The sequence below is a fragment of the Nerophis lumbriciformis genome, linkage group LG09, assembly GCF_033978685.3.
Source record: "Nerophis lumbriciformis linkage group LG09, RoL_Nlum_v2.1, whole genome shotgun sequence".
Classification (NCBI taxonomy): Eukaryota; Metazoa; Chordata; class Actinopteri; order Syngnathiformes; family Syngnathidae; genus Nerophis; species Nerophis lumbriciformis.
In genome coordinates, this window is record NC_084556.2 from 25270001 (window position 1) to 25297056 (window position 27056).

The 27056-nt window shown below is 39.5% G+C and overlaps 2 protein-coding genes across 9 annotated transcripts in view; one reads left to right on the forward strand and one right to left on the reverse strand.

Moving 5' to 3' along the window:
* The window catches only part of LOC133607461 (vascular endothelial zinc finger 1-like), a 51083-nt gene extending 37645 nt beyond the window's left edge, over nucleotides 1-13438 (reverse strand). The window contains exon 1 of the mRNA XM_061962100.1: nucleotides 13302-13438. Coding sequence (XP_061818084.1) covers nucleotides 13302-13334 — 33 coding nt within the window. The 5' untranslated portion in view covers nucleotides 13335-13438. The remainder of the gene's footprint in view (nucleotides 1-13301) is intronic.
* Nucleotides 13439-16860: 3422 nt separating this feature from the next.
* LOC133607458 (unconventional myosin-XVIIIa-like) overlaps nucleotides 16861-27056 on the forward strand; it is a 187099-nt gene continuing 176903 nt past the window's right edge. For 2 of the 8 annotated variants that reach the window (XM_061962088.1, XM_061962094.1), the window contains exons 1-3: nucleotides 16863-16980; nucleotides 17292-17366; nucleotides 18036-18965. In XM_061962088.1, the coding sequence (XP_061818072.1) occupies nucleotides 17358-17366; nucleotides 18036-18965 (939 nt within the window). In that variant the 5' untranslated portion in view covers nucleotides 16863-16980; nucleotides 17292-17357. Of the gene's footprint in view, nucleotides 16981-17000; nucleotides 17367-17962; nucleotides 18966-27056 lie in introns of those variants that run through there. The other 6 variants (XM_061962093.1, XM_061962091.1, XM_061962096.1 and 3 more) reach the window with 6 other exon arrangements.

Here is a 27056-nt window from a genome sequence, read left to right on the forward strand (position 1 = left end):
ATTAATCATTAGTAACGGAGCAGCCTAGTTTTCAATGACAGGGTCCCTGCTATCAAATGTTGATAAAAATATAACATTTACATAATAAAAATCAACTACAGGCTTCCCAAATGCTGTAATAAATTAAGCATGATGTGTTGACTTGAAACTGTTTAATGTTGCACTTTTTATATGTAGAATAAAAGTTTTGTCATTTTATTTAATCTGAGCAACAACTTGAGGCAGTTTAATGTTGATTAACGTGGGCAGAATTATTATAGTGTTCCCAATGTTAAAAGGATAAAGCCATTGTTTACAAATTTGGTAAATAAATAACCATAAAATTCATATTTTGTTGTTTTCTTACTGTACCGAAAATTAACCGAACCATGACCTCTAAACCGAGGTACATACCAAACCGAAATTTTGTACCGTTACACCTCTAATGTATATATATATATTTTTTTTAGCTTATTTTTTTTAAAGGAAAATGATATCCATCCATCCATTTTCTATCATCATAGCAAATTATATACATTACTCGATGACATGGTGACCACGCCCATAATCACGCCCCCCACCGCCACAGGTATCTTGGCAGTTTAGGGGAATCCCTTAAGTATCAGAATCAGAAATATTTTATTAATGAAACTGCAACATCAAATATTTTTATCCTACAACAGTATCGCGCTCTTAAACACACGCCGAGACTCCACGAAAGTAGAGGCAAGTGAAATGAAGTGAAACGAAGCGATAGGCTCCGTTTACTCGGAGGGAACATTTTCAAAGCAAAGTCCATGGAGTTGCCGCCATGTTTGACCGGGCCGAACGGCTCTAGTGCGCAGGCGCTGCGGCGCTTCAGTTTTTCGGTCATGAAATATGTAAACGATATTACTAACGTGAATTTTATCGCAGTTTATCATTATACCGTTTACTGTTATATCCCTCAACATAACCCACCCGAGCACAATTTCTTCCCTTTTTCTGAGCCAGACAATAACTTATATTAAATCACAGTTACCAATAGATATAGGATTAAATAACTAAATACCACATTTTACTATATTCAAAATAATGGATGGCTCACATGGGCAAGAAAACAAAAACATTTTAACAAATAACATTTCCTTTCATAAGTAGAGTAACATTAATATACCAATCTTAGTCGGCAGGCGTGTCTATTAGAGGTGGGAAAACTGATTTGATTCTTAGATGCATCACAAGTTGGACATGGACGATTCTGAATCGATGGACAAACGTCAAAATACTGATTATTTTTGTATGTTAAATTAACACAGACGGTTCTGAAATGTGGAACTAGCGCGGGCACACACAAAACAGAGAGGAAATGCAATGCTAACCGCTATTCTAGTATGAATGTGAAGTAGTGAAAGAACAAAAGAGTAAGTGCTTTGTAGTTAAGTCCAACTGGAACTAAATTACAGCAGAGAGTAACCAGCTCAGAAGAGGAAATTAGCAAGTTAAAAAGTCAGGAGAGAATACTATCCACACAGTACTGTACGACAACACTGTAATGTGTAAACCATAGATTTGAATAGGTACTGTAGGTACAGCTAGTCCAATACAACTGAGCTATTATTTATTTAGAGTGAAAGTGAAAACTAGGGTTGCAGCTATCGGTCATTTTAGTTATCAAGTACCGTATTTTCCGCACTATAAGGCGCACCTAAAAACCACAAATTTTCTCAAAAGCTGACAGTGCGCCTTATAACCCGGTGCGCTTTATATATGGATAAATATTAAGATTCATTTTCATAAAGTTTCGGTCTCGCAACTTCGGTAAACAGCCGCCATCTTTTTTCCCCGTAGAAGAAGCGTGCGGTGCATGCTGGGATATGTGACGTTTCATTTCCATTTGTGTGTTTATGTAAAGACCCCAAAATGGCTCCTATTAAGTGTGTTGTCTGTCTAATTATAAATAATGCAGACGAGGCGTGTTAACTGAGTTCTCAACGTTTACTCACAGCGTGCTCATAACCACATTCTAACTCCCAGCATACAACAACGCTTCTCAGGGCTACCGCGCATGCTCGTCACTATCGTTGCATGCTGGGTAGTGTAGTTGTTATATTTGCTAGCTCATAACATCACATTAAGAGACACGCTTACGCGCTTAATTCAATACTCGCTGTCATTCCGGGTGGATTGACAAAAGACCTCCAGCCGCTAGATATTGGTGTCAACAGGGCATTCGAAGCTAGACTGCTAACTGCGTGGGAACAGTGGATGACAGAAGGCGAACACACGTGACGTTCACCAAGACAGGGAGGCAGGGAGACAGCGCCAGACGACATTTTGGATCCCACATTCGCCCAACTTTTCAATTCGGACAACGAAGGAGAATAATTCGAGGGATTTATGAATGAAGAATAACTTCAGAAAGTGAGCGTTATGTTTATTTTGTGTGTTGTGACATTAACGTTCGAGCAACATTATGTTGCTATTGCTCTGCACTATTTTGAATTTTACTATGTTTGTGATTGCACATTTGCGTACATTTTGGGAGTGAACAGAGTTGTTAGAACGCTGGTTTTTAATATATTATTCAAGTTTGACTGACCTATCTGACTGTTTTTTTTGACATTCCTTTAGCGCAGTTAGATGCGGCTTACAACACCGGGCGGCTTATAGGTGGACAAAGTTTTGAAATATGCCGTTCATTGAAGGCGCGGCTTTTAACCCAGGGCGCCTTATGGTGCGGAAAATACGGTAATCTATCAATTTTAGTGTGGTTAATCGAGTATTCAGAGAAACACACTTCGTAGCCTCAATGCGTATTTTAGGGAAAATACTTACAATATGATTTTTCTGCTTGCCATAACTTTCATTCTTTTTTTCCCTAATAATTGCACATTAACATTTAAATTTTACTTTTAATATGTGTGAATTAATTAATAATAAAGGAAGCTCTCTCTCTCTCTCTCTCTCTCTCTCTCTCTCTCTCTCTCTCTCTCTCCCTCTCTTCTCTCTCTCTCTCTCTCTCTCTCTCTCTCTCTCTCTCTCTCTCTCTCTCTCTCTCTCTCTCTCTCTCTCTCTCTCTCTCTCTTCTCTCTCTCTCTCTCTCTCTCTCTCTCTCTCTCTCTCTCTCTCTCTCTCTCTCTCTCTCTCTCTCTCTCTCTCTCTCGTGCGCTAATTGCATCAAATTTGCCAAACTAATGTCCGCCTGTTTGTGCAGGAGGTAGGGCTGGCCAATATGGCCTTTTTTTAATATCTCGATATTTTTAGGCCATATCGCGATACACGATGTATATCTCGTTATTTTGCCTTAGCCTTGAATGAACACTTGATACATATAATCACAGCAATATGATGATTCTATGTGTCTACATTAAAACATTCTTGTTCATACTGCATTAATATATGCTCATTTTAAACTTTCATGCAGAGAGGGAAATCGCAACTAAATCAATTGACCAAAACTGTATTTATTAAACAGTTATTAAACAGTGGCACAAATATTCATGTAATTTCAAAACAGAATGTGCAAGATTGTCAGAGACATTTTAAAACAAGCTATTAGTGCACTTTTGTGCATGATGTCACTAAGATGACATATCAAAACAACACTAAATTAAAGTGCACTTTTTGTACAGAACGCCACTACAATAGTTTAAAACAAATAAAGTGCACTTCTGTGCATGATGCCACACAAGATATTTCAATAACTGTCAAATAAAAATGAGCTGCATAATAGGAAATCAAATTGTGTACGTCCTTCGCTATGTGGTAGGTTCCGGCGGACGTTATCTCCTTATGTCGTGGACTATTTTTTTTCATACGGTGTTTCATACGGCTCTCCAAGTACCATCATAATGACCAACATTTAAATACAGTAAGGTAATAGGTCTAAGTATTATTTAAAACAAGGCATAGTTTTTATTTAACAAGTATATTTAGGATATATATTTGAAGCGCGTTAGAATATATATTTGAAGCATTATGGCTTCTCTTAAGTGTGTGTGTGCTGTTTTTTTGATGTTCTGATAGACGTATTTAGAGCCGGAATGACAGCTTTGTTTATTTTGTAAATAGCATCCGACTGCTCAACAATTAGTGGTTATGGTTAACCTGCACATTCTGATTTAGGATTACTACTAGCTAGAGATCGACATAACTTTGTTAATAGAATTAAATAATAAATAATCAAAACATTACAGTGTGTGTAACTAACTTGGCGAAACAATTCGAGCGTATCACTGTTACTCTACGCCATACTAAAGCAAAATGAGCCGAACATCAGCCAAGAATGTTAAAATAAGATCTCAAAGGCGGACATTTAATAATGAAAATATAGAAAAGCTGCTGAGGGTGTGTTTGACAAAGAAACAACTGAAAGGAAATGCCGTAGAAGTCCACTCTTCAAGGCAAATGCTGTAAATAATATTACTTCATTAAAACTACTGCAGTTGTTAAAACATTGCGTTGTATTGTTTTTGTACAATATTTATTATTTAAAAGTCAGTATTTGTGTTTTATAAGACATGATACATGTTAAAATTGTGAGGTTTTGTTGAGGGCAAAGCACTACTTAAATTGGTATAATTTCAATGGGAAACTTTGACTTGAGATACAAGTGTTTTGAGTTAAGAGCTTCGACACAAAGCCAATTAAGCTCGTAAATTGAGGTACAACTAAAGTACCGTATTTTTCGGGGTGTAAGTCGCACCTGCCGAAAATGCATAATAAAGAAGGAAAAAAAGCATATAAATCGCACTGGAGCCCGGCCAAACTATGAAAAAAACAGCGAATTATAGTCCGAAAAATACGGTAGTTTGCTATTGTTATCGCACGTTTATGGCCAGTAGAGCAAATTAGATGTTGACACCATTTTGACCCCTAAAGCCCTGCACCACAGATCGAGTGTAGTTCTGTGGGAAACACTAAACTATACATGTGCGTCTCAAGAAATTTGAATAAAGTGCGGAAGTTATTTCATTTCAGGAGTTGAATTTAGACTACAAAAGTAACGATAAACTGTAATAATGATAAACGCGGTAAAACTAACTTAAAAATATATTAGCAAAATTTAAATTAACGAAAACCTGTGATTGACAACGACACTTTGATAAACTAAAATTCTAAAATAAAAACAAGAGACAATGTATTTCCCCATTAGGAAACAACATACAAACCCCGTTTCCATATGAGATGGGAAATTGTGTTAGATGTAAATATAAACAGAATACATTGATTTGCAAATCATTTTCAACCCATATTCAGTTGAATATGCTACAAAGACAACATATTTGATGTTCAAACTGATAAACATTTCTTTTTTTGCAAATAATCATAAACTTTAGAATTTGATGCCAGCAACACGTGACAAAGACGTTTGGAACGGTGGCAATAAATACTGATAAAGTTGAGGAATGTTCATCAAACACTTATTTGGAACATCCCACAGGTGAACAGGCAAATTGGGAACAGGTGGGTGCCATGATTGGGTATAAAAGTAGATTCCATGAAATATTCAGTCATTCACAAACAAGGATGGGGCGTGGGTCACCACTTTGTCAACAAATGCGTGAGCAAATTGTTGAACAGTTTAAGAAAAACCTTTCTCAACCAGCTATTGCAAGGAATTTAGGGATTTCACCATCTACGGTCCGTAATATCATCAAAGGGTTCAAAGAATCTGGAGAAATCACTGCACGTAAGCAGCTAAGCTCGTGACCTTCGATCCCTCAGGCTGTACTGCATCAACAAGCGACATCGGTGTGTAAAGGATATCACCACATGGGCTCAGGAACACTTCAGAAACCCACTGTCAGTAACTACAGTTGGTCGCTACATCTGTAAGTGCAAGTTAAAACTCTCCTATGCAAGGCGAAAACCGTTTATCAACAACACCCACAAACACCGTCGGCTTCGCTGGGCCTGAGCTCATCTAAGATGGACTGATACAAAGTGGAAAAGTGTTCTGTGGTCTGACGAGTCCACATTTCAAATTGTTTTTGGAAACTGTGGACGTCGTGTCCTCCGGACCAAAGAGGAAAATAACCATCCGGATTGTTATAGGCGCAAAGTTGAAAAGCCAGCATCTGTGATGGTATGGGGGTGTATTAGTGCCCAATACATGGGTAACTTACACAACTGTGAAGGCGCCATTAATGCTGAAAGGTACATACAGGTTTTGGAGCAACATATGTTGCCATCCAAGCAACGTTACCATGGACGCCCCTGCTTATTTCAGCAAGACAATGCCAAGCCACGTGTTACATCAACGTGGCTTCTTAGTAAAAGACTGCGGGTACTAGACTGACCTGCCTGTAGTGCAGACCTGTCTCCCATTGAAAATGTGTGGCGCATTATGAAGCCTAAAATACCAAAACGGAGACCCCCGGACTGTTGAACAACTTAAGCTGTACATCAAGCAAGAATGGGAAAGAATTCCACCTGAGAAGCTTCAAAAATGTGTCTCCTCAGTTCCCAAACATTTACTGAGTGTTGTTATAAGGAAAGGCCATGTAACACAGTGGTGAACATGCCCTTTCCCAACTACCGTATTTTCCGCACCATAAGGCGCCCTGGGTTATAAGCCGCGCCTTCAATGAACGGCATATTTCAAAACTTTGTCCACCTATAAGCCGCCCCGTGTTGTAAGCCGCATCTAACTGCGCTAAAGGAATGTCAAAAAAACAGTCAGATAGGTCAGTCAAACTTTAATAATATATTAAAAACCAGCGTTCTAACAACTCTGTTCACTCCCAAAATGTACGCAAATGTGGAATCACAAACATAGTCAAATTCAAAATAGTGCAGAGCAATAGCAACATAATGTTGCTCGAACGTTAATGTCACAACACACAAAATAAACATAACGCTCACTTTCTGAAGTTATTCTTCATTCATAAATCCCTCAAATTCTTCTCCTTCGGTGTCCGAATTGAAAAGTTGGGCGAATGTGGGATCCAAAATGGCCGGCTCCGTCTCGTCGAAGTAATCGGAGTCTGTGTCGCTGTTGTCCAGCAGTTCCATGAATCCTGCCTTCCGGAAAGCTCGGACCACAGTTGTGACCGAAATATCTGCCCAGGCATTTACGATCCACTGGCAGATGTTGGCGTATGTCGTCTGGCGCTGTCTCTCTGTCTTGGTGAACGTCACGTGTGTTCGCCTTCTGTCATCCACTGTTCCCACGCAGTTAGCAGTCTAGCTTCGAATGCCCTGTTGACACCAATATCTAGCGGCTGGAGGTCTTTTGTCAATCCACCCGGAATGACGGCGAGTATTGAATTAAGCGCGTAAGCGTGTCTCTTAATGTGATGTTATGAGCTAGCAAATATAACAACTACACTACCCAGCATGCAACGATAGTGACGAGCATGCGCGGTAGCCCTGAGAAGCGTTGTTGTATGCTGGGAGTTAGAATGTGGTTATGAGCACGCTGTGAGTAAACGTTGAGAACTCAGTTAACACGCCTCGTCTGCATTATTTATAATTAGACAGACAACACACTTAATAGGAGCCATTTTGGGGTCTTTACATAAACACACAAATGGAAATGAAACGTCACATATCCCAGCATGCACCGCGCGCTTCTTCTACAGGGAAAAAAGATGGCGGCTGTTTACCGTAGTTGCGAGACCGAAACTTTATGAAAATTAATATTAATATTAACCCATATATAAGGCGCACCGGATTATAAGGCGCACTGTCAGCTTTTGAGAAAATTTGTGGTTTTTAGGTGCGCCTTATAGTGCGGAAAATACGGTACTTTGGCACATGTTGCAGCCATGAAATTCTAAGTTAATTATTATTTGCAAAAGAAATAAAGTTTATGAGTTTGAACATCAAATATCTTGTCTTTGTAGTGCATTCAATTGAATATGGGTTGAAAAGGATTTGCAAATCATTGTATTCTGTTTATATTTACATCTAACACAATTTCCCAACTCATATGGAAACGGGGTTTGTACAACAATCCAAACACATTGTTGTCTAAGCAACTAATATTTTAAATTGTGCACGTTGAACCTAGAACAGAGGATTCCTTTACGGAGGTGTTTTTACAGTGTTCAAAGACCGCTGAACAGATTAGGACGCCACAAAGCTCTGCCAGAAATAATAAATAATAATAATAGATTTTATTTGTTAAGCACTTTTCATTTAAATCACTCTTTAAGTACAAACCAATATTTAAAACAATAAAAGGTTAGCTATTAAAACAGATGAAATACTAAGACAAAACTGACAGTGAAGCATTAAAAGCCCAAAACATGCGAATGAGTAAGTTTTCTAACAGTGTGTCTATTTATTTTAGTTATTAAACAAATAGTTTGGTTACAAGAGTTCAGTGTGTGTATAAGTACTTTAAGAGCACATTTAACAATACCGCGATTTTAATGATAATTGCCCTAATTTTGGTCACGATAATCATGATGTTAAATCTTAATATTATTACATCCCTACTTCCGACTAATTAAATGCTCAGAAGGTATTTGCAGTTAATTTACTGATCAGAGTGCAAACCAATCCCTAATGTTTGATTGTCTGAGGTCCTGAATTATTTTTTTAATTAACTGTAAGATAGAATCATCCAAGTTCTATATGCAATTATATTTTGTAATGTGTATGCTTCACTTTTTGAATTGAGTTGCAGAAATAAAAACTTTTCAAAAGGTCTTTCGATTGACTGAGATGCACTAGTAGTCAACCCAGCATATTTTGTGCTCTGCTTAATCACTATGGCAACACATAAGTGAATCTACCTACCTCATACATGACAACATTGTTAATTGTACAGGAACTTATATTGTATGAGTCAAGTTGAGAGCAGGGAAATACAATGTTTCACTGAAGTGAGCTGAACATTTAAGCTAAAAAAAAAGAGGACTACAACAGTATAAGCATTAGGACTGGGACAATTAAACAATACCAGCAAATATTGCGAAAGACACGTAATCAATGTAAATAAAAAATGTGTTTGATAAAACATTCAATATATATATATATATATATATATATATATATATATATATATATATATATATATATATATATATATATAGCTGTCTTGCTGTTGATTCTCTGCACGAAGTGAGAAAAGTAACTAGAAATGAGTGCTGCAGAAAACAAATAAATTGTCTATAAGACAGGAAAATTCAGCTCAACAATATGGCAGAGTTCTTTTCTTTTTTCAAACGGACCGTAGTCCTTTGCCGCGCTCTTCTTTCACAATTAACCCTTGTCTGTTCCCTATTCGGATGTACGGAAACAACAGATAGAAACTAAAGTGCAGGACTGTATCAATTAAATAACTAACAAAATACAACAAATGTGCTACTTTAACATAATAATTTGGTCTAATAATGTTTAAATATTAATTATTGCATAACATAAATTATTTTCCATACTTAAAGGCCTACTGAAATGTGATTTTCTTATTCAAACGGGGATAGCAGGTCCATTCTATGTGTCATACTTGATCATTTCGCGATATTGCCATATTTTTGCTGAAAGGATTTAGTAGAGAACATCGACGATAAAGTTCGCAACTTTTGGTCGCTGATAAAAAAGCCTTGCCTGTACCGGAAGTAGCAGACGAGTAGCGTGACGTCACAGGCTGTGGAGCTCCTCACATCCGCACATTGTTTACAATCATGGCCACCAGCAGCGAGAGCGATTCGGACCAAGAAAGCGACGATTTCCCCATTAATTTGAGCGAGGATGTAAGATTTGTGGATGAGCAAAGTGAGAGTGAAGGACTAGAGGGCAGTGGGAGAGATTCAGATAGGGAAGATGCTGTGAGAGGCGGGTGGGACCCGATATTCAGCTGGGAATGACTAAAACAGTAAATAAACACTAGACATATATATACACTCTATTAGCCACAACACAACCAGGCTTATATTTAATGTGCCACAAATTAATACCGCATAACAAACACCTCCCCCCTCCCATCCATATAACCCACCAATACAACTCAAACACCTGCACAACACACTCAATCCCACAGCCCAAAGTACCGTTCACCTCCCCAAAGTTCATACAGCACATATATTTCCCCAAAGTCCCCAAAGTTACGTACGTGAGACTTTTATTAGTAGGTTGCACAGTGAAGTACATATTCCGTACAATTTACCACTAAATGGTAACACTCGAATAAGTTTTTCAACTTGTTTAAGTCGGGGTCCACTTAAATTGATTCATGATACAGATATATACTATCATATGTACTATCATCATAATACAGTCATCACACAAGATAATCATCAGGGTGTATACATTTAATTATTTACGTGACATGCACATAGCGGCACGCACGCGATCAAATGTTTGGAAGCGTACTCACGGTACCGTGTCTGCGTATCCAACTCAAAGTCCTCCTGGTAAGAGTCTCTGTTGTCCCAGTTCTCCACAGGCCAATGGTAAAGATTGACTGTCATCTTTCGGGAATGTAAACAATGAAACACCGGCCATGTTTGTGTTGCTAAAGTCGGCCGCAATACACCGCTCCCCTCCTAAAGCTTTCTTCTTTGCTGTCTACATTGTTCATTGAACAAATTGCAAAAGATTCACCAACACAGATGTCCAGAATACTGTGGAATTTTGCGATGAAAGACGACTTAATAGCTGGCCATCATGCTGTCTCAAAATGTCCTCCAAAATCCGCGACGTCACGCGCTGACATCATCATACCGAAACGTTTTCAGCAGGATATGTCGCGCGAAATTTAAAATTGCACTTTAGTAAACTAACCCGGCCGTATTGGCATGTGTTGCAATGTTAAGATTTCATCATTGATATATAAACTATCAGACTGCGTGGTCGGTAGTAGTGGGTTTCATTAGGCCTTTAATAACAGACCAAATTAAATGTTACACAGACCACATTACTTCCTGACAGTAAACATGCAAAAAATGTTCTCAGTTTTCTCTTTCTTTACATTTTGCACTATTTTGTTATACTTTATTTATGTATTTATTTAATGACAGACAAACATAGTTTTGTATTTCATTATTGTTTCTTTTGTAAATATCAGAGTCCGTTCTGCAAAAAGGTCATCCATAGAAGCACACAGCTTATGGACAGGGACCCAAAGTTAAAATATACATCATCATATAATATACAAAATACAATACAGTACAATACATTTCAAAATCTACCCACCAAATACCGATGTACAATTTCATTTATAAATAAAAAAGGAATCTTTAAATCCACCAAATCAGTTTCAGTATCCTATTATTCAAATTTGATTAAAAGGTTGCATCTTGAAGATCTGCGATAATCTCATCATACATACAGAGGTTAAGACCAAAATTATGCGACTAATGTGAAGTCCTCAACCATTAGGGGTGTGTTTAAAGTACTAAGCATAACGTCGCAATACATTTAGCTTAAAACGCTTTTTAAAAATTTTGAAAGAATTTGATTCTTTAAGCTATTCTTATAATATTTCTTTGTTTCACCTACATTTGAAGAGGTTATTGTTAAGTCTTTATTGTGGTTATAGAATTTTGTCCATATTGATTAAGTGTTTTCCATTGTTGTGTTTACATTCCCTTTCCTTTCTGACTTGATAGCTGATGGCATTATGATTAGAGATGTCCGATAATATCGGACTGCCGATAATATCGGCCGATAAATGCTTGAAAATGTAATATCGGAAATTATCGGTTTCAAAATTATCGGTATCGGTTTCAAAAAGTAAAATGTATGACTTTTTAAAACGCCGCTCTGTACACGGACTAGGGAGAAGTACAGAGCACCAATAAACCTTAAAGACACTTCCTTTGCGTGCCGGCCCAGTCACTTAATATCTACGGCTTTTCACACACACACACACACACACACACACACACACACACACACACACACACACACACACACACACACACACAAGTGAATGTTACGCATACTTGATCAACAGTCATACAGGTCACACTGAGGGTGGCTGTATAAACAACTTTAACACTGTTACAAATATGCGCCACACTGTGAACCCACACCAAACAACAATGACAAACACATTTCGGGAGAACATCCGCACCGTAACACAACATAAACACAACAGAACAAATACCCAGAACCCCTTGCAGCACTAACTCTTCCGGGACACTACAATATACACCCCGCTACCCCTTGCCCCCCACCTCAAACTCCTCATGCTCTCTTAGGGAGAGCATGTCCCAAATTCCAAGCTGCTGTTTTGGGGCATGTTAAAAAAAATAATGCACTTAGTGACTTCAATAATAAATATGGCAGTGCCATGTTGCCACTTTTTTTTTTCCATAACTTGAGTTAATTTATTTTGGAAATCCTTGTTAACTTGTTTAATGCATCCAGCGGGGCATCACAACAAAATTAGGCATAATAATGTGTTAACGCCACGACTGTATATATCGGTATCGGTTGATATCGGAATCGGTAATTAAGAGTTGGACAATATCGGCAAAAAACCCATTATCGGACATCTCTAATTATGATCATGAGGAAGGTTACATTTTAAATACAAATGTTAACATTTTCTACAGGTCATAACAATGTCAATAATGTTCAATATCGACTAATATAAAAAAAACTATATATATCCTAAAACATTTTTCAGCCACATCGCCCAGCACCTAATTAGCATCATAGCAGCTAGTGTTAGCTGTTGTGTACATAGTTTAAATTCCTTTCCGCGGCGATCACCGGAGCAAACAGACACATAAATGCTAAATAGAGGAGCCTTTGAGTTGCAAATAAGTTGCAGCGACGTTAGTGTCTGGTGAGTCACCTCGGCTGCAGGAGAGTGATGGAGGCTCGCTAGCTAACTCGGCTAGTGAACGTTGCAGTCGCAGCGGGAGGAAAGTTGGCCGCCAAGCACCGTTATCAGCTGCTGAGATTTTCCAAACCTCACAATTCCTCCAAGCGAAATACAAATCTTTTAGGTGGAAGACAATGTCCTCATCACCGGGCGTCCGATGGAAGCGTCTAGCAATGTGCTGAAGTGGTGTGGATTGTAACGGTGCAGTGACTCACTTAAAATCATCCCGCATGTTTTTTTTTCCCTGGCGTCGACTTGGAAAACTTTAGTGAAAAACCACCAACGCTAGCAATTTCCTGCAACATTTTTTTCTCTGTGTAAAAAAAAAACACGTCTTTCATTGAGTATACTTTTTTTGTTTAAGCGTCATTCCGGAGCCTCACAGCTGGAAGCCTGGATTCATTTACCATTGTTTTGTTTGGTTATCTGTTCTTCGCACTACTCGGTTTAAAAACGACTTTTGCCGCCAAAAGACTCTATAGTTACGGTTAATGCGTTTTTTTACCCCACGCGGGTTTTACCTCGTTACCCCTAAAAAGAGTGAACTTACTTGAAAAAGAAACGTACTCCAGCTCGGCTCCATTTCCACACTTACTAATTCTGTAGGAAACCTAGTGGAAGCCTACAACAAAGCAACCAAACATGGCAGCTGAAACAACTTCCGGTAACCTTAAGGGCTATACCATTTTATCAACAACACGGGGGTCACGCTGTTGCGGGTTTCATACATGGGGGGTGTTTACAATAACTGGCACTTAACAAAATATTAAAACATGTTTTTTTTTAATTCTATTATTTTATCAGTGAATCATTACATTCATTTGTTTACATAATACTACTCCTGTAATCAAGCTTGTTTTCTAAACCCCCCCCGTGGATGTGTTAATTTTTTTTATCTTCGAGTGACATTTTTTATCCAGTATCCTCTGTGTCGCATGTGGCTATTCCATGGATGTTTCACTACTCTTAAAGACAGCAACTGGAAAATTAATTTTAAATGTAATACGTGTTTCTTCCTGCCGACATTTTATTAGTGTATTTCTTTTAAAAACAGTTTTTATTCATTGATTGATTGATTGATTGAAACTTTTATTAGTAGATTGCACAGTGAAGTACATATTCCGTACAATTGACCACTAAATGGTAACACCCGAATAAGTTTTTCAACTTGTCCACTTAAATTGATTCATGATACAGATATATACTATCAAATATATACTAACATCATAATACAGTCATCACACAAGATAATCATCAGAGAATATACATTGAATTATTTACATTATTTAGCATTATTATCTGGCTCCTCCACACCGAAAGGAGCCAGATGAGGTGGTTCGGGCATCTGGTCAGGATGCCACCCGATCGCCTCCCTCGCGAGGTGTTTAAGGCACGGCCGACCGGTAGGAGGCCACGGGGAAGACCCAGGACACGTTGGGAAGACTATGTCTCCCGGCTGGCCTGGGAACGCCTCGGGATCCCCCGGAAAGAGCTGGACGAAGTGGCTGGGGAGAGGGAAGTCTGGGCTTCCCTGCTTAGGCTGCTACCCCCGCGACCCGACCTCGGATAAGCGGAAGAAGATGGATGGATGGATGGATGGATGGACATTATTTACAATCCGGGGTGTGGGATATGGAGGGGGGGAGTTAGGTTTGGTTGGCATCAACACTTCAGTCATCAACAATCAGCATCAATAATTGCATCATCAGAGAAATGGATCAATCAATCAATCAATGTTTATTTATATAGCCCTAAATCACAAGTGTCTCAAAGGGCTGCACAAGCCACAACGACATCCTAGGTACAGAGCCCACATAAGGGCAAGGAAAAACTCACCCCAGTGGGACGTGGATGTGAATGACTATGAGAAACCTTGGAGAGGACCGCATATGTGGGTAACCCCCCCCCCCCCCCCCTCTCTAGGGTAGACCGAATGCAATGGATGTCGAGTGGATCTGACATAATATTGTGAGAGTCCAGTCCATAGTAGATCCAGTGTCGGACTGACTTGGCAGGATATGTACAGCAAGTAGTGGACATAGAGAGAGAGATCAGAAAGTATAAGAAAAAGTGTCTACATTTGATTGTTTGATTAATTACATTTGATTATGTACAATCCGAAGAGGTATTATGTGGAAGGGAGGGTGTTAGTTTAGGGTTGTAGTTGCCTGGAGGTGTTCTTTTAGTGCGGTTCACAGATGGAAAACTTCGGTGTTGCTGTATTCAGTAGTCTAATGTTCTGCAAAAACATTAATACATTTGTGCAATATGGTACTTGTGTGTGTTTTGCATTTGCAGCATCGAATCTGCTACCCATGGTATCGATACTATCAATACTGTATTTGGATCAATTAGCTTCATGCTCACAAGCATAACCATTCATCACAGGTCTAAATGCTTTCCTGATTATTTATGACAAGTTAAAAGTGGTTTGCAATAGCATATGTAAAAAAAAAAAAGAAGAAGCAACTGACATTGAATAAATAGTTTATTACAAATCAAACCAATATAATGTTGAGTATAACTAAATAAACAGACATTCCAAATCGTATACAAGCCTTCTGTTTGACATACTGTAGTTTGTAGAGTTTAAATCAAATTCACAAATGTTTCCTTTTAAAATGATGTCATTATGCAAATTTCAAATTCCTATTTAAGTGTGCAGTCATACATTTATTTTGGGGGGAAAAAAAGGGTTTGTGCCTTTATATCAGTACAATGCTGGAATATACAGTGCTGTAAAATCCATCCATTATATGCATGGCATATATATGGTGACAGAGTTCATCAGACAAAGAAACATTTGTGAGCGTGTCACTCGAGGCTCTGTCAGAGGTGACTGTTACATTCCTCTGCGCAGGGGCAGGTTCAGTAAGTCGGCCTGGTCAGTAAGGAGCGCAAATGTGTGGAACTCAGTACCTGAGGAGGTTAAACTGGTCACAATGATTCCCGGGCGCGTCCACCGCTGCTGCTCACTGCTCCCCTCACCTCCCAGGGGGTGATCAAGGGTGATGGGTCAAATGCAGAGAATAATTTTGCCACACCTTGTGTGTGTGTGACAATCATTGGTACTTTAACTTGAACTTACAAGGCCTTCACAAAAATATTGAAAATGTTGTTTATCAACGCCTACAGCTGCCAGCACTAAAAGATGAGCCTGTTTTGATGCTAAGATAAATGTTATGTTGTATTTTATTTTTTATCATATTGTATATGTATTGTGTGCTTTTTTTTCTTTTTCTCTCTCTTTCTTTTCTTTTTCTTTTAAATTGTAATTGTACTGCCTTTTTTACATCATGGCCAGGGGACTACAGGTGAAAACTAGCCTTCTGGCTAATTCTGGCTTTTTTAACCATGTGGAGTCATGTGTTTTATGAACTTGCATTGTCCCCTTTGAAATAAACTAATCTAATGTAATGCAATGCACAATGCACACCTTTTCCAGGATGTTCTTTGAACTCCCTGCTCATCGGTGCTTTGCTGGTTGGTGATGGTTTTCCCATTGTGTATTTAAATGTTTGTCCTACTCTACAGTATATTGGATGCCTTTATTCCCATACAGTGCAATGCGCACTTTAGCGAGTCATGTGTATAATCGGTCTGTTCCTTACTCATATTAACGTAATTAAAAAAACACACACACACACACACACCCTAATTACAACAAGAGATGTAGAACATGGATGGAAATGGACATTGGACAATAAAGTTGCATTTTCTTCTGCATTTTGGCTCAATTGATAGTATCTGATATAATAACAATACAACATTTAACATAATAACATTTTATTAACACCACATCAAACAGCCTGGGTCTGCCTGCATTTGACCCAGTATTCAAATTGACCCTTAGATGTCGCTGCTGCCCATTATACACCAATGCTACCCTCATGTACAATGGGAATTTAGAACAAATAACGTCAACACAATTAAAAACATCGACATTTATATTATAGGGGCGGTATACAAAACATTAGAACTACAACATGCTTAATTTCATATTTTTCCTCCAGACCACACTGAATATGTTGGCATGTTGCCATTACAAATAAACAATGTATGAGTGGTGTTTTGGTGTTGTCCGTTCCATCACACGCCAAAAGTCGCTTCGGAATCTGGAATTTACCAGTAGCATTTAAGGCATCACAAGGTCATCTCACTTTATGTGAATTTCAGGAAGTAAGATGACAACTTTTAGCAACGCCATGTGATGTGCCGACGAGTTACAGGTAGGATGGCGCTTATCACTTGTGTGTAACCGTTTCACTTCATGTGTTACACCCTGTACTGACTGACATCCTTCCCCGAGGCTACCGGGCTTTTAATGAGGGCAAAGCAGCTTAGAATTATAGCCCAGCGAGCAGTAGGGATGTGGTAGCACAACATAGACACTTGGTAGCATGCAGTCATTTCGCCAGCACTACTTCTATGATGGAGCACAATGTATAGTATTAACTATGAATAAGATGTCTGGAAACAATATGCATGCTTATTTGTTTTCATCGACTTTTTAATGTCTTTCGGACTTTCTGACATGCAGCTGGATTGAGAGGGAAATTGCATATTATGGATTTGCCAAAACAAAGAATAGAAGACTCTCCATGCAATGTGCAAGGTAAGTCTAAGCTACTTGTGCTTAATATATGATACATTTTGTTCCATGGTGATGTTTGACCAATGTAGGGCAGCTTTATCATGCACAACATTAGGTAGAATTGCACAGTCAAATTAGATGTATTACCTTTTACAAATACATTAATGCTAAGTTTTCATTGCCACTATCAGATATGTCATTTGAGTGGTGGTTGCAGTTTGCTATACAATACAAAAACACACATATTGAAATAAGTGTATTTAGCTGTTTGGGATGGGCAAAGTATTGGAATTGCAACACAACTGCAAACTACATCCACCGGAATGAAAATTTTCAAAACTTTGCATGTTAAAGGCAGAATTGTGTGTACATCTCTTGTATTGCATGTCATTAGATTGTGTGAGAGAGCACGTTGTGACTGACATGAGTGTGTGTCAATAATAACAGATTCAATTGTAGGTCAGTGGTCATTTATGTTATCAATATCATGGTGCATTGGTTGTGTTTGATTTCTGATTTAAATGGACATTACATAAATGCAAAATTCATCCCTGCACGCTAATTCTTTGTAGAAAACTAAGTAAAATTGCATTTCCCCCCATCTATTTCCCTTATAGTTCACATTATCTGATGTCTTCTGGTGCATGACGGATATCAACCATTTCTGATTGTAAACACTTCCAACTGCAGGCCGCTAGAAACATGTTTCATTTGATAAAGAAGGACAAAGAAAAAGAGAAGGATGTTGGCAAGAAGGAAAAGAAAGACAAAAAGGACAAGAAAGAGCGTATGTCACCGGCTGAATTGAAGAGTCTGGAAGAAATGAGCATACGTCGAGGCTTCTTTCACCTGAATCGGGGGAGCTCCAAGAAGGAACTAAGGAGCAAGTTGGAGATCTCAAATCCTATTCCCATTAAGGTGGCAAGCAGCCTGGATCTCAGCCTGACTGATCTGGATGCTGAACGTCTTAACAGCTGCAACACCTTAGCACATGATGTGGGACCCGGTGAGGAGATTGAGGGAGTGGACCACAACCAAATAGGCAGCTCTGTAAGGGAGAGAGCGGCTAAGTTTGAGGAATTAGCCAAGTATCCGTGTACCTCCCAGAGAAACAATGATGCTTCAAGCGTTTGTGGGCAGAAATATAAGTACTTTTACCAAGGCAGCAAACCACAAAGCCTACACAGGATTCTTATACCCGAACTGGTGGAAAAGACCTTCCCAGGAGTTGACCTGCAGTTGCCTGCACTTATTGCTCCACCAATACCAGATCCCAGAGAACTGAAACTAAAGCGGCGCAACACTGGGGATTTTGGCTTCTCTTTGAGGAGGACCACCATGCTGGACAGGCAGTCTGATGGAGGCGTGTGTCGGCGAGTGGTGCACTTTGCAGAGCCTGGTGCTGACACCAAGGACAGGGCTCTGGGTCTGGTGCCAGGAGACAGGCTGGTCGAGATCAATGGGATCAAGGTTGAGGACAGGAGCAGGGATGAGATTGTGGAAATGATCCGTCAATCTGGAGAGTCCGTGCGGCTAAAGGTGCAGCCCATTCTGGAGCTGAGTGAGCTGAACTGCAGCTGGCTGAAGACTTCCCAAGGCCGGAACAAGGACAACTTTAATGTAAGTTACACTCGTGAGTCATATTTGTTCCTGTAAAGCCCTTTCTCTTTTGACCGTTTTATCGCTTTCATCATGAAGTCAGTGTTTTACGCCAGCCCCTAATTGGAACGCTGAGTTCATTAAGATTCGACTGATTTCCACATATAATTGCAATGGCAGGCTTGGCAAATACTAATGTTATATATATATATATATATATATATATATATATATATATATATATATATACGGTGTGTGTGTGTGTGTGTATATATATATATATATATATATATATATATATATATATATATATATATATATATATATATATATACTGTGTGTATATATATACAGGTAAAAGCCAGTAAATTAGAATATTTTGAAAAACTTGATTTATTTCAGTAATTGCATTCAAAAGGTGTAACTTCCATCCATCCATCCATTTTCTACCGCGTATTCCCTTTTGGGGTCGCGGGGGGCGCTGGAGCCTATCTCAGCTACAATCGGGCGGAAGGCGGGGTACACCCTGGACAAGTCGCTACCTCATCGCAGGGCCAACACAGATAGACAGACAACATTCACACTCACATCCACACACTAGGGCCAATTTAGTGTTGCCAATCAACCTATCCCCAGGTGCATGTCTTTGGAGGTGGGAGGAAGCCGGAGTACCCGGAGGGAACCCACGCAGTCACGGGGAGAACATGCAAACTCCACACAGAAAGATCCCGAGCCCGGGATTGAACCCAAGACTACTCAGGACCTTCGTATTGTGAGGCAGATGCACTAACCCCTCTGCCACCGTGAAGACTTGTACATTATATTTATTCATTGCACACAGACTGATGCATTCAAATGTTTATGTCATTTAATTTTGATGATTTGAAGTGGCAACAAATGAAAATCCAAAATTCCGTGTGTCACAAAATTAGAATATTACTTAAGGCTAATACAAAAAAGGGATTTTTAGAAATGTTGGCCAACTGAAAAGTATGAAAATGAAAAATATGAGCATGTACAATACTCAATACTTGGTTGGAGCTCCTTTTGCCTCAATTACTGCGTTAATGCGGCGTGGCATGGAGTCGATGAGTTTCTGGCACTGCTCAGGTGTTATGAGAGCCCAGGTTGCTCTGATAGTAGCCTTCAACTCTTCTGCGTTTTTGGGTCTGGCATTCTGCATCTTCCTTTTCACAATACCCCACAGATTTTCTATGGGGCTAAGGTCAGGGGAGTTGGCGGGCCAATTTAGAACAGAAATACCATGGTCCGTAAACCAGGCACGGGTAGATTTTGCGCTGTGTGCAGGCGCCAAGTCCTGTTGGAACTTGAAATCTCCATCTCCATAGAGCAGGTCAGCAGCAGGAAGCATGAAGTGCTCTAAAACTTGCTGGTAGACGGCTGCGTTGACCCTGGATCTCAAGAAACAGAGTGGACCGACACCAGCAGATGACATGGCACCCCAAACCATCACTGATGGTGGAAACTTTACACTAGACTTCAGGCAACGTGGATCCTGTGCCTCTCCTGTCTTCCTCCAGACTCTGGGACCTCGATTTCCAAAGGAAATGCAAAATTTGCATGGTTGGGTGATGGTTTGGGGTGCCATGTCATCTGCTGGTGTCGGTCCACTCTGTTTCCTGAGATCCAGGGTCAACGCAGCCGTCTACCAGCAAGTTTTAGAGCACTTCATGCTTCCTGCTGCTGACCTGCTCTATGGAGATGGAGATTTCAAGTTCCAACAGGACTTGGCGCCTGCACACAGCGCAAAATCTACCCGTGCCTGGTTTACGGACCATGGTATTTCTGTTCTAAATTGGCCCGCCAACTCCCCTGACCTTAGCTCCATAGAAAATCTGTGGGGTATTGTGAAAAGGAAGATGCAGAATGCCAGACCCAAAAACGCAGAAGAGTTGAAGGCCACTATCAGAGCAACCTGGGCTCTCATAACACCTGAGCAGTGCCAGAAACTCGTCGACTCCATGCCACGCCGCATTAACGCAGTAATTGAGGCAAAAGGAGCTCCAACCAAGTATTGAGTATTGTACATGCTCATATTTTTCATTTTCATACTTTTCAGTTGGCCAACATTTCTAAAAATCCCTTTTTTGTATTAGCCTTAAGTAATATTCTAATTTTGTGACACACGGAATTTTGGATTTTCATTTGTTGCCACTTCAAATCATCAAAATTAAATGAAATAAACATTTGAATGCATCAGTCTGTGTGCAATGAATAAATATAATGTACAAGTTACACCTTTTGAATGCAATTACTGAAATAAATCAAGTTTTTCAAAATATTCCAATTTACTGGCTTTTACCTGTATATACTGTGTGTGTGTGTGTATATATATATATAGGAATATATGCATATATATATATATATATATGTACATGTATAATATATATATATATATATATATATAGGAATATATGCATATATATATATATATATATATATATATATATATATATATGTATACATGTATATTATATATATATATATATAAATATAATGCGTGTGTGTGTGTTGGTGCTAGGAATTTTCAAAATGGGGTCCCAGGGACCCCATCAAGTCATAAAAATGGGGTCCCACAGTAAATTTTTGGGGTCCTACTTTTTTGTAACCGTTTGGAAATTAAATGGTAAATGTATGCTTTATCCTGTTGTATATCACATTCTATATTGTGTTTTGGTAAAAGGTTGTCATAAACGTTACTTAATTTATTAAAAAAAGAATACAAAAGAAAACAATTTTTTATGCATGTGTTCAGTTATAAACATTCATTCACTTTCTTCCTTCCTTCATGGATCTAAACTTTACCGCTGCCGGTATTTTTTTTCTATATTTTCATTTAATAAGTTGTAGGTGTATTTATTTCAGCATGAAAGCGTAAAAAGTATTTTGCTTCGGTCATGAAGTGATGATAATGGTGTGCCAGGGCATACATGCATATGACAAATTTCATTGATTATTCTCACCTGTATGTAGATCATCAGTCGTTTAAAAAACGCCACATCTACACCTTCATTGCAAATAATGCCAACAAACTTAGCATTTGGCAAGTCAGTTTCAATGTAATTTAATAGAGTGGCACTCAATGCCTCTAGTATTTCATCTCTGGCTTCGTGATGGCCATTAGCTGTGTGTTCCCTTTTAAGAATGGCGGAATGTGGGGTGAGTGACGTGTGTAAGTGAGTGGGCAAGTTAGGAGAGGGAGCGCTGGCATATGCAGGAGTGTGAAGAGCATGGTGGATGTCCGGTTGGCTTTGTGGAAAACATAAATAAAGAGTTGTAACAAATCGACAGTCTCGTCATTCCGACCAAAGAGCGGAATTGTAGGGACCCAAATTGGAGGGTGTTTCTTGGTGCCTGGTGAGGCTGGATATCAGTGCACCTGGTCGTAAAGGTGTTCTTTTTCTTAGCCCGTTTACACGGTGTGCAAAACATCTTTCCATCTTCATAACTGAGCCATTTGCTGAAAAGTGGTTCCTGAAGCCACTTTTCATTGAAGCTTCGTTTCTTGGGTTTATTGCTCGCCATGACAAAAACAATAACATGCGGGAGTCCTAATAACGGAAATGCAGTACTTGTGAGCGATAAAACGGCAAATCGAAATTTAAGAAATTGTACCGGAAAGTGCATTACTTTGAAGTCAACCAATAATTAATAATTTGACCCGGCTAATATAAACAAAACATAACACGGACGGAAAGCAATTATTGGTAAAACATAAAATAAAAAAAATAAAAAATCCGGACTCCTGAAACTTTGCGTCCTTTCTGATTTCAATGCGTAAAAAGACAGAAAAAGTGTGTTAACGCCAACACAGTATATATGTTAAGTTAAAGTACCACTGATAGTCACACACACACTAGGTGTGGTGATTTTACCCTCTGCATTTGACCCATCCCCTTGTTCCATCCACTGGAAGGTAAGGGGAGCAGTGAGCAGCAGCGGGGGCCGCGCTCGGGAATCATTTTGTTGATTTAATCCCCAATTCCAAACCTTGATCCTGAGTGCCAAGCAGGGAGGTAATGAGTCCCATTTTTATAGTCTTTGGTAAGACTCGGCCGGGGTTTGAACTCACATGTGTGTGTATATACAGTCGTGGTCAAAAGTTTACATACACTTGTAAAGAACATAATGTCATGGCTGTCTTGAGTTTCCAATAATTTCTACAACTCCTTATTTTTTTGTGATAGAGTGATTGGAGCACATACTTGTTGGTCACAAAAAACATTCATGAAGTTTGGTTCTTTTATGGATTTATCATGGTTCTACTGAAAATGTGACCAAATCTGCTGGGTCAAAAGTATACATACAGCAATGTTAATATTTGGTTACATGTCCCTTTGCAAGTTTCACCACTCCTCTTGACAAAATTGGTGCAGTTCAGCTAAATTTGTTGGTTTTCTGACATGGACTTGTTTCTTCAGCATTGTCCACACATTTAAGTCAGGACTTTAGGAAGGCCATTCTAAAACCTTAATTCTAGCCTGATTTAGCCATTCCTTTACCACTTTTGACGTGTGTTTGGGGTCATTGTCCTGTTGGAACACCCAACTGCGCCCAAGACCCAACCTCTGGGCTGATGATTTTAGGTTGTCCTGAAGAATTTGGAAGTAATCCTCCTTTTTCATTGTCCCATTTACTCTCTGTAAATCACCAGTTCCATTGGCAGCAAAACAGGCCCAGAGCATAATACTACCACCACCATGCTTGACGGTAGGCCTGGTGTTCCTGGGAATAAAGGCCTCACCTTTTCTCCTCTAAACATATTGCTGGGTATTGTGGCCAAACAGCTCAATTTGTGTTTCATCTGACCACAGAACTTTCCTCCAGAAGGTCTTATTTTTGCCCATGTGATGTCAGATGAAACAACAATTGAGCGGTTTGGCCACAATACCCAGCAATATGTTTGGAGGAGAAAAGGTGAGGCCTTTAATCCTAGGAACACCATACCTACCGTCAAATAGTAGTATGCTCTGGGCCTGTTTTGCTGCCAATGGAACTGGTGCTTTACAGAGAGTAAATGGGACAATGACAAAGAAGGATTACCTCCAAATTGGTGCCAAATGGAACTGTGTTACAGCAGAAAGTAAGCAGCTATTTACAGGAAATTAACAAGTAGATTGATAGGAGTAAAGAAAATGCATAATTTAAAAACAACTGTTGGTGTATGAGTATTGTCTTAGCCCGTACACAACATGTAAAATGTGGGTGACTCGATCCATAAATTACTGGTGTCTATTGACTTTGTTTTGATCGAACAATCAATGTACGTAAAAGAGATAAAAGAGAAATAAAAGAGAATAATGAATTAGTTTAAATATTGTGTTGATATTGTCTGTTAATAGCCCTCACCATAAATATATTGAAAAATTACAGTTAATACATGTGATTGTTATTGGTATTGGTCAATCTCACTCATGGATGATCGGTATTGGAATTGGCAGCATAAAATCCTGATCGGCGCACCCCTAAATATAGATACAAGAAATAATGTAAATTGAATTATTCAGTTACAGACACAAATAATATTGAGACTAAAATATTAACATAATTAAAACAAATAAAACAAAACATGTTTTAAAGCAAATGATGATAGTTTAACTTGCAGAAAAAAATATGAAGTACATAAAAATTACCAAAACAAAATGAAGAAATGAAGAGCAAAGAGGGAGGTGGAGAGGGCAGAGCCAAGTTGATGCTACCTTCGTATTTTGTGTTCTTTCTTGAATTCAGTAGATTCTAGTTTAGTTTAGTTTCTCATCTTCTTTCCATGGTGGGTTATTTTGCTCCTGTACACAGACTAAATCACCAACAGGTAGGATTCTGTGTTTGGGCACTCAGTTTAACGCAATGATACAGACAAAAGGAATAGTTTATTCAGAAATGTTTCGCCGTACATTAACATATGATGGTATATCAAAACCGGGGCAATATTTTGACAAAACATTGGTGTAAAACTAAATCATATGAGCGTACAAAAACGGACATACACTATATTGCCAAATGTATTTGGCCACCTGCCTTTACTCACATATGAACTTGATGTGCCATCCCATGGAATTGTCCAAATTGTTTTGGTATCCTGGAGCATTTAAAGTTCCTTTCACTGGAACTAAGGGGCCAATCCCAACTCCTGGAATACAACCCCATACCATAAATCCTCCTCCACCAAATTTCACACTCGGCACAATGCAGTCCAAAATGTAGCGTTCTCCTGGCAACCTCCAAACCCAGAATGGTCCATCAGATTGCCAGAAAAGCGTGATTCATCACTCCAGAGAAGGCGTCTCCACTGCTGTAGAGTCCAGTGGCAACGTTCTTTACACCACTGCATCTAACACTTTGCATTGGACTTGGTGATGAATGGCTTAGATGTAGCTGCTCAGCCATGGAAACCCATTCCATGAAGCTCTCTGCGTACTGTATGTGGGCTAATTGGAAGATCAGATGAAGTTTGGAGCTCTGTAGTAACTGACTGTGCAGAAAGTCTTTGCACTATGCGCTTCAGCATCCGCTGACCCCTCTCTGTCAGTTTACGTGTCCTACCACTTGGTGACTGACTTACTGTTGTTTCCAAACTCTTCACTTTTCTTATAATAAAGTTGACTTTGATATATTTAGGAGCGAGAAAATTTCACGACTGGATTTGTTGCACAGGTAGCATCCTATAACAGTTCCACGCTGGAAATCACTGAGAGCGGCCCATTCTTTAACAAATGTTTGTAGAAACAGTCTCCACGCTTAGGTGCTTGATTTTATACAGTGATTAGGACACCTGATTCTCATCATTTGGTTGGGTGGCCAAATACTTTTGGCAATATAGTGTACCACTGTATCCAAACTCCTATTTGTCAGGGTCCATAGCACTTACAAGCAATACAATACATATGATGTAGTTTGATAGAGACTAGTGTTGCGCTTGTAACGCGAAAGCAAGACAACTTGAAGTATCTTTTGACACACAAAGCGGTCCGGGGTCGTCGCATCGTTGAGTCTGCGGTAATCACCTCCAGTTGAGGAGGGGCGACGCCCAGTGGCTGTCTGAGCGGCAAATGATCCCGTGGCGTTCCATGGTCTCAAATTCATCTCTAGCGATGGAGAGTTTTGCAGGCGCCGGGCTTGTGCGTGCACAGGGGGGCCCGTGGTGGCAATGTGGTGTTCCACACCATGCTTGGCGGTAGATGATGAGAACGTGGGCTGCGCCAGGGTGGGGAACTCAGCAAGGAGGCGAAGAAAGACGTCCGCGGTGGGTAGCATGCTGGAAAGCCTGATGGAGTCTGTCGCGCTGAGACTGCACTCGTACGAGCAGAACGTAATCGCATCCACCAAGCGCCTGTTTTTTACATCCACAAGAAAGCAGAAAGCACAGAGAAAATCTGCACCGACGAGCGGCACCGTCACTTTAGCAGTCACAAGGTCCAACTGAAACGCTGTCCACCGAAACACAGCTCCACGTACCATATACCGTAAGTGCGGAGAGGGCTGCCATTGACCGCTTCCATGGGGTGGCCATGGGACTCATGGCCAACCTTGATGCTGGCAGGACGCTCCTCTTCGCGCGCGTGTAACACAGGAACCGTCGTCCAGAGAGGGAGTCCGAGATAAAGAGCAGCCTGCCAGTACTGCCGACGCTCATGGCCACTGCTGACAGCTCCCGATTAGTTTGATTCTTGGGGTGACGATGCGATTCAGAAGTGATTCTCGATTCAACACATTTCGGGATTGAAACCGATTCTCGCAACATATTATTTGGTTTAATAATAAAATTACATTTTTAAAACCGGTTACATGTTATAAATGCTCCTCTTCGACATATGACATGTACGCGCAGGAAGTAAGCCGTACAGTGCATCCAGAAAGTATTCACAGCGCTTCACTTTTTCCACATTTTGTTATGTTACAGCCTTATTCTATATTTGATAAATACATTTTTGTTTTCAAAATACAACAGAAAATATGCTACAGTATTCAGCAAAGGCTGTGAATACGTGTTTTTAATTTCTATTTATTGTTTTAATAAATTTGCACAAAAAAAAAAAAAAAAACTTTTAACATAGTAGAATTTTAAGGACAAAATTTAGCGTATTAAATTTT